The following is a 12183-nucleotide window of genomic DNA, read 5'->3' as shown; positions in this document are numbered from 1 at the left end:
AGCAGTACTTGTTGGAATTCGTTGTTTGGTTTTCTGGAAGGAGCTCATTATAGAGGACTCCCTTCCAATCCCACTATATACACAATATCAACTTTGTTTGGATGAAGACCAGCCTTTTGTTTGGTTGGTGGTGGTTCATTTCGCTTGCCCCACGATCTCTTCCGTTCCATGCTGTTGTACAGAACTAACTTTTCATCACCCATCACAATTTGTTTTAAAAAAGGAATGTTTTCATTACGTTTCAGCAGAGAATGGCATGCAGAAATATAGTCAAGGTTTTTTCCACTTAACATACGTGGAACCAAAACTATCAGAGTGATTCACATAACCAAGCTGCTGCAAATTATTTTCAACGCTTTATTTGGATATTTCTCCTGCATGGTATAATGCTGATTGTTCTCAACTATTGTTTTGATTTGATTGCTATCAACTTCAACTGATCAACTTGACTGTGGAGCATCGTCCAGTGAGAAAACTCCAGTACGAAACTTTGCAAACCACTTCTGACACATTCAATCAGTCACAGCACCTTCTCCATATACTGCACAAATATTTTTGTTCGCTTCAGTTGTGTTTTTACCTTTCTTAAAATAATAAAGCATAATATGCTAAAAATATTGTTTTCCTTCCATCTTCGATACTAAAATGGCTACACAAAAATATACCAATTCTGGTCTTTTTTAAAATGCATGCTGGTATGATAGCTGTCACATACAATCTAACAAAATTGTTTTGAATGAAGTTAAAGACAACTAAGTGATACTAGAGCCATCTTACAGAAAAAACTGAATGAACCTTTTGTTTCAACCAATAATAAGTCATGGATTCAGGTACTGTCAGTACTTCAGCATTGTTCTTCTACAATACAGTGTATTCTAGGTCTTTTGCCTATAAATTTTAGAGTCAGTTTGTTGATATCCACAAAATAACTTGTTGGATTTTGATTAGGATTGCTGTGAATCTAGAAATTAAGTTGGGAAGAACTGACATCTTGAAAATATTAAGTGTTCTTGTCCATGAACATGGAATATTTCTCCATTTATTGATTCTTCTTGGAGTTCTTTCATTAGAGTGTTGTTTTCCTCATATGGATTTGTTCATATTTCCTTAGATTTACACCTAGGTATTTCAGCTTTAGTGGAGCTAAAGTAAATGGTACTGTGTTTTTAATTTCAGATTCCACACATTCACTGATGGTATATAAAAAAGTGATAGACATTTGTGTATTAATCTTTTATCCTGCATCACTGCTATAATCACAAATTAGTTCCAGGACATTTTTTGGTTGATTCTTTCAGGTTTTCTACATAGAAAATGACATCATTGACAAAAAAACGACAGTTCTATTTCTCCTTTCCCAATCTGTATATCTCTTATTTCCTTTTCCTATCTTATTACATTAGTTAAAACTTCCAGTATGATGTTTAAAAGGAATGGAGAAAGCAGATACCCTTGCCTTCTTGCTGAGCTTAGTGGGAAAAACTTCAGGTTTCTCACCACTAAATACATGTTATGTGTAGGTTTTTTGTAGATTTTTTCAAAAATAATTTTTAATTAAATATTCAGCTAATAACTCTATTAAATGCTCCTTGACTTTTGTGGAAAGCCTAGTATTCAAAACCCTTCAACTTTGTATAGGATTTATTCTCTGCCTCCATAGCAAATCAGTTGTTTTTGTTTGTTTTTTATTTGTTTGTTTTTTTTTGGCCACATCACATGGCTTGCGGTATCTTAGCTCCCAAGCAGGGATTGAACTTGCGCACCCAGCAGTGGAAGTGCAACAGTCCTGACCACTGGACCACCAGGGAATTCCTGATATTACTTTATCAAGGAAGTTTCTGTCTGTCTCTTCCTACTTTACTGAGAGTTTTAATCATGGAAGGATGTTGAATTTTATCAAATGATTTTTCTGTATGTACTGGCATGATCATGTGATATTTTCTTTAGCATGCTGATGTGTGAAAATTGGTTTTCAAATATTAAACCAGCCTTGTACACCTAGGATAAATCCCTGTATTATTCTTTTTATGCACTGTTGGATTTAATTTGCTAATATTTTTTGAAAATTTTTCTATTTATATTGATGAAAGACATAGGTCTATTATTTTCTTTTCTTGTAATATCTTCGTCTGGTTTTGGAATTAAGGTAATGCTGGCCTCATATAATGAATTAGGAGTTACTCTCTCTCCTTCTATCTGAAAAAGACTGAAGAGAACTGGTATAATTTCTTCCTTAAAAGTTTGGTAGAATTCCCTCCTGAAGCCATCTGAGCCTGGTGCTCCCTGTGTTAGAAGGCTGACCACTGATACAATTTCTTTAATAGAGACTTGTTCATATTATCTATTTCTTCTATTGTGAGATTTAGCAGATTGTGTCTTTCAAGGAATTGGTCCATTTCATCTAGGTTATCAAATTTGTGGGAATCGAGTTATTCACAGCATTTCTTTATATCCTTTTAATATCCATGGGATCTACAGTGATGTCCTCTTTCAATTTTGATATTAGTAATTGTGTCCCCTCTCTGTTTTCTTAGTTAGCCTAGCTAGAGACTTATCAATTCTATTGATCTTTTCAAAGAACCAGGCTTTGCTTTACATGTGTGAGTATCCAATACTATAAATTTTCCTCTAACCACTATTTTCACTGCAAATTTTCAACTATGAATTTTGATAAGTTGCATGTTCGTTTTCATTTAATTCAAAATATTTTAGGGACATCCCTGGTGGTGCAGTGGTTAAGAATCCGCCTGCCAATGCAGGGAACACAGGTTCGATCCCTGGTCTGAGAAGATGCCACATGCTGTGGAGCTAGTAAGCCAGTGGGCCACAACTACTGAGCTCGTGAGCCACAACTACTGAGCCTGCGTGCCACAACTACTGAAGCCTGTGCACCTAGAGCCCATGCTCCACAAGAAGAGAAGCCACTGCAATGGGAAGCCCGTGCATGGCAATGAAGAGTAGCCCCTGCTCACCGCAACTAGAGAAAGTTCACACACAGCAACAAAGATACAATGCAGCCAATAAATAAACAAATAAATAAAAATTAAAAAATATATTTTAAAATTTCGAGATTTTTTTTTTGACCCATGTGTTATTTAGAAATGTACTGTTTAATCTCCAATTATCCAGGGATTTTATGGTTATCTTTCTGTTATCAATTTCTAGTTTAACTTCATTGTGGTCTGAAAGCAGACACCGCAGGCTTCTAGGTATTTAACTTTTAGAAGATCAAATATGTAAAATCCTCTCTTTTTTGATGGATTCCTATTTTTTGAAAAAATATTCCATTTTATTTTTACATTGCAGAGTTCAGTTACAATTATACATTTATCAATCATTAAGAAGACTGACTTGGGATTTCCCTGTTAGGCCGGTGGTTAAGAATCCTCCTGCCAATGCAGGGGACACGGGTTCGCTCCCTGGTTGGGATGTTAAGATCCCACATGCTGAGGGACAACTAAGCCCACATGCTGCCACTATTGAGCCCACAAGTGCCACAACTACAGAGCCTGCATGCCGCAACTACTGAGCCTGCACGCTCTGGTGCCCACGCATCACAACTAGAGAAGTCTGAATGGCACAATGAAGAAGAACCCATGTGCCACAACAAAGTCCCAGCACAACAACAACAACAACAAAGACTTACTGCTTAAAAAAAAAAAGAATTATAAAGACTAGATAATTTTTGTTATATAATCTTCTTTTAGTGATTAGGCAGAAACATGTTTCCAACACCAAAATTTCCAAGAAAATAAGTTTCACTTTAAATAAATAGTTTTAAAGAACAGAAGCGGGCTTTCCATTTTGCTAGCAAAAAATAATGTTCACTAGTAAAGAAAAATACCCAAGTGCAATCTATTAAATGAAAAAGTCAAAATTCCACTTGCTTTACTTCTCAACTTACCACCTCAATTTCCAAAGGTATTTCTTGCTAAAAAGATTACTGTATCCTTATAAATTTAATATAAACCTGCAAGTTTAGAAAATGTTTTTGACAGCATCTATCAGGCTTAAGACAATTATTTTTCTGCAATATAAAAAAGGCACATGTTCTCACTTCTATAAGCTCAGTTCTCCCATACCATAATTTGTATCCACTGATGCTGGCTCAGCCGTTGAAAGACATACTTTTACACAAATCAATTCTATAAATATATACATAGTTATATCTCCCTAAATTTCTGTTAGATCGAGTATTTTCAGTTCATTAAATCCTCTTCTCTGTGGCTCTTCTCATAAATAACTCATTCTACATAATATTCTTAGAGTTTGACATCCAAATCTAAATACTATACTCCAGGAAGAATCTCATCAGTGCCAGGTAAAATGATGGCCTACATTATTTTGGGTATCTAATATATTTTAATAACAACCAAGATCTCAATTTTAAGGAAAGGAAAGAATAATAACTAAATGCCTTTCACATTCAACTGTCACAAAAATGAGAAACCTATATGGATGAAACAGTTCACTACATTTGTCCAAAATTGCACTAGTATGTCAAGTTAAGGCTAACTGAAATGCCATGTCACAGGACAAACTGAGAATCTATCTAAACTATGGTACTTCCCCAGAAAATACACACATTAAATACAACTAAGAGCTACTACTTACAATATAAGGGATTCCACAGGTGCATGAAGCTCATCTAGAGATCCCAGAGCTGTACCATTCACTGCTATATCCCCCACTGCTCAGCACAGTGCCTACTACACAAGCAGGCACGCAATACAAATCTATTAGTTTAATAAAATAAAGGAACATCAGTGTGACAATCAGGTGTTTAGGATTTGGCTTTAATTACCTGAAATCAGAGTCAATAAACCCAATGTTTTATTAATGATCCCAAAAGTTGCCTGGCAAATTTGCCCTTTTCTCTTCCTGCTGATAAATATTTCTTTTATGAAAAACTAAGTTTCAATCTTTGGGGTTAGAAGGTATAAGAAAAGGCAATAGGTCCTCCTGACCTTTTAAACTAGGAACAAATTTAGCAACAAACTTTTATTAAGCATGTGCTACGACCCTAGTATGATTTCTCTTACTATCCTCAGAACAACTTTACTGGGGAAGTATTATCACCTTCATTTTAGGAAAGAATATCAGAGAAATTATGTAATCTGCCTATAGACAATAAGCAGAGGAACCCAGATTCAAACAGTAATTAACTATAAAATCTGTGCTCTTTCTTTCACATCATGCACTGGGGTACAATCTACTTAAAACAGTATAAACTAGAAGTTGTTTTAGGCATGTATGACAGATTAATAATAGTCATAATAATTTTTCTCTGTCATATGTTCTTCATCTGTTACAAAGCAGGAGACAATATGTCTTAAACAACTATGCAAGTTTGATACAGGAAACAGAAGTGGTGGTAAAACATCATGAACAGAACCTCATTTAATGTATGTATTCATAGGGCAAGATGGTGAATACATTTTATTTCAGGACCACTTTATCTTCATTTAGTAAATTAACTACATGGAAAACCCTATTATAATATGTTGAAAGGATGCTTACAAAACAATCCCCCAAAAGCTCATTCAATGTTTATGCTTAGGGAATGAAAGTTGAGATTCCTGACCCAAACAAATATTATGAATTTCTATGAATTATCTCTATAAAATATTAATATATGATGACTAACAAAAATCTGCTAAAATCTGAGCAAAATCAAAATAAGGTAAAGTTAAAAGTTTTTTATAAGCCAGTGGATATATATTCATTAGTTCTCCCTACTCTAGTTATAAATCTCCTGATATTTCCAAAATTAATATAAACTGTGGGAATTAATAGAATAAATTTGCAGAAACACAAAACTGGAGACATTAAAATTCTGAATAAGAGTCCCAGAGTCACTTATCAATTTAAAAAAAAGTTTTATTTCAAGGTTTTACAGTAAATGTTTCCCTTCAAATATATTTGTCAATACAAATATAGGAAATCAAGGTTTTTCAAAAAAGACTAGGGCAAAAAAAGCACAATCCTGATCACATTTGTTCAGACCTCAGTAAAAAAATGTATGCACAGGAAAAACTGAAAATATACTAAAGTGTCAGATGAATTAGCCAAATTAATTAGGAATAAACAAATAATGCCTAAAAGAAAACTATATAGCTAAATAAAAATCAAATAATGTTTTTCTGGGAATTCGCTGGCGGTCTAGTGGTTAGGACGCTGAACTTTCACTGCTGAGGGCATGAGTCAGATCCCTGGTCAGGGAACTAATAAGAGCCCACAAGCTGTGCGGCACAGCAAAGAATATACGTGTGTGTGTGTGTATAACATAAAAATGTATAACATTTTTCATATACTTCTTTCTAACGATGAGTTTCTCTATGCATATTACCTATGCACCATTATTTTTCAGATTCCAGCTTCCCAAAGTATAAGGTATATGTCCTGATATGGACCACACTGTTAAACACTTATTTATTTGACAAATAATTAAGTGCCTATTATGGGTATTGTGCTGGGCACTAGGCTAGTCCTGGAAATTCCCAACCTCATAAAAAGAAAAGGATTACCCAGCCTCAAAGATTATATTCTAGTAAAGAAGAGATCAAAGTAAGAAACATGCAAATAAACGTAAAAAATTCCAATAAAAGATACCTGACAATGCACTTCCATGAAGAGCCATCTTGATCATCTTGTTCTTCTATGTACATTCTGACATTGTGATCTTGATCCAACTGGTACCAGTACATGAGGCCATCTTTGTCACGGCCAATCGGCTGGAGACGCATGGTATCGGCATCCTCCTCATTGATAATATTCTTGAACTTGAGATTGTCATCAAACTGACACTCACAGAGGTACTGGAAAATAGTCATAACATGGTTTAAAATACCCCTTAAATGTTTCTCCATCAAAATAAATGATATGTTCAACCATGTAAGTGATTTGGGGATAGGAGGAGAAAAAATATGTGTAGCTTATCCATCTTTCACTTTCCTTTCTCCCCTTTTGTAAACTTATTTTATAATAACCAATTTTAAAAGATAAATTTCTAAGTTAACATTTAATTTTAGCATTATAGAAATTTATAGGTTTAACACAACCAATGACACAAAAGTGAAATTATATTTTAATACACCAAGTCTATCTGTAATAAAGTCTTCCAAATTGGTTCATGGTATAAAATTTTCGATCACTCTTCCTCTCTTAAAGCTTTTAGATGAACTTTATTCTTGAAATGGCTATCTATTTTTGAAAAGTTAAGACATACAGTTTTTAAGGAAGGCAGTCTTACTGATAATTGCCTCTGGAGAATTCTCTTTAAAAATAAACATACTGACATCACCAAATTGGAGGAACTAACTTCCTATTAAAATTTTTGTATATGTTTAGTGTATAAAGCCACATTTCTTCCCTGAACCTATCTGCCCAGGCAGACAATACATGACATTTCCATCATGGCCTCTTTGCCTTTGCCTGTGGTGTCTAGGCCAGTACACTCTCTTCTATGAAGGTATTTTTCCCCTTCAGTATGCTGACCACATTGCTAATAATTAGGGCCAACACTCTGAAGCTGGCATGGAGAAAAGGGGAAACTCAAACTTGAAAATAAATCTATACATTGAGAAAACCTATTTTAATTAAGTAGGTTTGGTTATGTGAAACTTTAAGTACACAGTAGCATGCCCCTAGTCATTTGGAACACTAATGATCAAATTACTAGTTTAGAAAATCAGTGAAAAATTAACCACAGTTTACTGTATTTGTTAGCAATGATTGTGAAGGCTGCAAACAATGCATAAAATAATCTGGGGTTTGTCCATTTTACTATTGTCCCTATAAGCAGAGATCATTAAATCTAGATATACTTATATATTGAAAAACAACCAAAAACAGTAATTTAAAGAACAGCTTTATTACCAAAAAAATAAATGAGAAAAACAAAAATCTGTTGTGCTTTTCCACTAACAATAAAAATGTCTACTTTGGGACTTCCCTGGCAGTCCAGTGGTTAAGACTCTGTGCTTCCAATGCAGTGGGTGCAGGTGCAATTCCTGGTCTGGGAACTAAGATCCCACATGCCACAGGTGAGGCCCCACCCCCTAAAAAAGTCTACTCTCTAGTTATCTCCTAATTCAATCAGAAGGAGTCAAAAGTGAATTTTTTAATTAAAATAACTGTAACAAATAATAAATTTATTACCTTTAAGAGTGCTAACTTGCATTCAACACTCATTTCAAGATAGCCTTTCTTCTCCATCTCCCATGCCCAGGTGCTATTAAACTCTTGACATATCTGTCAAAGAAAGTTAAAGTCTTAATACATAAAAGCAATTTTTATTTACATTAGTAGCTTTGTTGTACAACTTTTTTAAACTGTTTTGTTAATATATAAAGGAAAAAGTTTATACCAAATATAATACAATCCAATCCCACCCTGAAATGCCTACTACTTAAATATACCAGATACGTTTACTACTGTCTGATGACTGAATTTACAGTAAGCAGTGATCTCTGCAGCTGCCTCCTCTGTTATCAAGAGTTTTATTTACACTTTTGGGGCACATTTTCCCAAATGCAAGTAATTATCTGATTCCACCTCCCCAAATAGCCTAGAAGTTCCTCGAGGGCAAGGACAATAGTTTATTCATCTCTATGCCTAGAATAGAAGCAAGATAAAAAAAACCATGCCAAATTGTAGGCACATTTAAGTAACTCTCCAACTCAAAGTCCTCCTAATTATGGGTAAAGATTCCACTGCTTGGCATCTGAGACCTTCTATAATGTGGCATTAACTTAAATTTCTAGGCTTCCCTTTCCACACAAACACTGCAAGCAAACCACAGACACTTTAACAGGATGAGAAAAGAAGAGTGGATAACCATTCCACTTACCAAGAGAGATGCCACGGGTTCTACGACCTCTGTGAGCCAGTTTCTTCAGCAATAAAAGGGGAGCAGTAATAATACTGATCTTAAAGGTTGTGGAATAGGCATAAAAAATGATATAAAGTGCCTAGAAACTTCACTTTCTTTTTCCAATCCTAGGAGTAAAGAGTATAACGAACGCCAAGGGAGAAGAACCAACACAAGGCACAAGATTACCTGGGAGCATGGGCAACTGGCTAGAAAGGATGGCAGGAGAAACACAAACAGGCAAGTGAGACAGCTTATATACCACCTCAACCTAGGAATAAGACCAGGCTGGCCCTCCTGGGAAGGTTACCCTTTTCCTCTCCTGTACCTGTGTCATCTTTCTTACCAGTGTTAGGATAGAAAAAGAATATAAGCAAGCAGTATGGCCAGGAACTATATAATGGAGGATCTTCAAAGGCAAAAAGGAAGAATGAGCTTGCCATTCTCTGGAATACCATACTTCCTCTGACTGATAGCACTGTATTTTGTAGAGAAAAAAACTGAGATATACAGAGTACAGGAAATTTCTGGACTATTACACAAAGAAGACCCTCAAGTGATTATATCAAAAGCTAAAAGTCAACGTATGAACAGACACTTTGCGAAAAAATTATATACATAAACGGCCAATAAGCACAGGAAAAGATAATCTATATCCTTAGTCATTAGGAAAATTCAAATCAAAATCACAATGAAATACTACTTCATATGTGTTAGGGTAGCTACAATCAAAAAGAAGGACAACAGCAAATGACAGGAATGTAAAATGGAAGCCACTTTTACATTCCTGTAAAAAAAAGCTTAGCCATTCCTCAAAATGTTAACATTGAGTTACCATAAGACAGCAATTCCATTCCTTGCTATGTACACACAAAAAATGAAAACATACTGTACAAATGTTCATCACAGTATTATTTATAATAGCCCAAAGCTGGGAATAACCCAAATTTCTATCAACTGATGAATGAATAATTCATGAATGAATAACATGTGGAATATAAATACAATGGGATTTTATGCATTCATGAAAAGGAATGAAGCAGTGATATATTGTAAAGCACGGATGAATTACAAAAACATGATGCTAGGTGAAAGAAACCACACGTAAAAGGTCACATATTTATGAATGTTTGTATATTGCCAAGAGTCAAATCTATATAGACAAAATTGATTAGTAGTTGCTAGTGGGTAAGTAGAGGGAGGAACAGACAGTGGTTGCTAATGGGCAGATTTCTTTTCAGAATAACAAAAATGCTCTACAATTAAGACAGTATTCTACAATTAAGACAGTGCACATTCTTGTGAATATACTTAAAAACACTGAATTGCATATTTTTAAAGGGTGAATTTCATGGTATGTGAATAATATCTCAATTTAAAAAAATGAGACAGAGGGACAGCCAACAACACAGAGCCAAGCTTCTGACTTGAAATGAAGCATTTCTTCAGTGCTCTACTGTATACCACGCCCCTAAAAGAAGATGTAGGCTAAAGCTGAATGTGGGGAAGCTCAACTTCACCCAGGGGGCTGAGAATGACACACTCCAAAGCATGGACAACAACCCAGTTATCAACACACAGCTAATGGCTCACAATGTCACAGATACCAAATACAACTGAACAGCTACTGACTATCATTTATTGTGTGAAAGAGGAGGAAAGAGAAAGATGCAGATGAAGAGTTAATTAAGGATGTGCTCATGGACGGATGCCCTAAGGGGTCTGGAGGTGAGGCCAGCGTGATCCAGCTTCACAGAGGTGGTGCTATAGCTCAACTTTGTGGTGTCAACCTTGCTCACAGATTAAATCCTGCTTTCTGCAAGTGATCAGTGGTCATCTCCCAGAGCTCTCCCTCGCCATCTTCAGGAGGGCGCACAGGTTGCGTTGGGTCTTCGTTGCTTCATGTGGGCTTTCTCTAGTTGCGACTTAATATTTGTTTAACCCAACACTTGGACATTAGTCTGAGGCTTGAACAGTCTTCTATAAACACCTCTATCGCCAGGACAAGCAACCCCAAAAGTTTGGACAACCATGAGGAAACAAAGAAACACCATGCAGGCAAAGGAGCAGGAAAAAACCCCACAAGACCAAATAAATGAGGAGGAAATAGGAAAAATGCCTGAAAAAGAATTCAGAGTAATGATAGTAAAAATGATACAAAATCCTGATAACAAAAGAGAAAAAGTACAAGAAACAGTTCATAAGAACTCAGAAAAACAAACAGCAATGGATAACAAAATAACCGAAATTAAAAATACTCTAGATGCTATAACCAGCAGAATGACTGAGGCAGAAGAACGAATAAGTGAGTTGGAAGACAGAATGGGGGAAATAACTGCCACAGAGCAGGAAAAAGAAAAAAGAATAAAAAGAATACAAGACAGTCTCAGAGACCTCAGTGATAACATTAAGCGTACCAACATTCGAATTATAGGCATCCCAGAAGAAGAAGAAAACAAGAAAGGGTCTGAGAAAATATTTGAAGAGGTTCTAGTGGAAAACTTCCCCAACATGGGAAAGGAAATAATTCACCAAGTCCAAGAAGCACAGAGAGTCCCATACAGAATAAACCCAAGGAGAAATACACCAAGGCACATATTAATCAAACTAACGACAATTAAACACAAAGAAAAAATATTAAAAGCAGCAAAAGAAAAGCAACAAATAACGTATAAAGGAAAACCCATAAGGATAACAGCTGACCTTTCTACAGAAACTCTGCAGGCCAGAAGGGAATGGCAGGATATCCTGAAAGTCCTGAAAGAGAGAAACCTACAGCCAAGAATACTCTACCCAGCAAGAATCTCATTCAGATTTGAGGGAGAAATCAAAAGCTTTCCACACAAGCAAAAGTTAAGAGAATTCAGCACCACCAAAACAGCCTTACAACAAGTGCTAAAGGAACTTCTCTAAGTAGGACACACAAGAAAAGGAAAACACCTACAAATACAAACCCAAAACAATTAAGAAAATGGTAATTGGAACACACATGTCAATAATCACCTTATATGTAAATGGATTAAATGCTCCAACCAAAAGACACAGACTGCCTGAATGGATACAAAAACAAGACCCTTCCATATGCTGCCTACAAGAAACCCACTTCAGACCAAGGGATACATATAGACTGAAAGTAAAGGGATGGAAAAAGATATTCCATGCAAATGGAAGTCAAAAGAAAGCTGGAGTAGCAATACTCATATCAGACACATTAGACTTTAAGATAAAGACTATTAAAAGAGACAAGGAAGGACACTACATAATGATCAAGGGATCCATTCAAGAAGAACATATCACAATGGTAAATATCT

General features: G+C 35.5%; 1 protein-coding gene across 4 annotated transcripts in view; it reads right to left on the bottom strand.

The window, feature by feature from the left end:
* Window positions 1-12183, bottom strand: part of RSF1 (remodeling and spacing factor 1) — a 188509-nt gene that overhangs the window by 76147 nt on the left and 100179 nt on the right. For all 4 annotated transcript variants that reach the window (XM_057748974.1, XM_057748972.1, XM_057748975.1 and 1 more), the window contains exons 3-4: window positions 8161-8253; window positions 6613-6818 (exon numbers count right to left, since the gene is read on the bottom strand). In XM_057748974.1, the coding sequence (XP_057604957.1) occupies window positions 6613-6818; window positions 8161-8253 (299 nt within the window). The remainder of the gene's footprint in view (window positions 1-6612; window positions 6819-8160; window positions 8254-12183) is intronic.

This window comes from Hippopotamus amphibius, chromosome 9 (genome assembly GCF_030028045.1).
Source record: "Hippopotamus amphibius kiboko isolate mHipAmp2 chromosome 9, mHipAmp2.hap2, whole genome shotgun sequence".
In the NCBI taxonomy this organism is placed as follows: domain Eukaryota; kingdom Metazoa; phylum Chordata; class Mammalia; order Artiodactyla; family Hippopotamidae; genus Hippopotamus; species Hippopotamus amphibius.
This window is presented reverse-complemented; position numbering and strand designations above follow the sequence as displayed.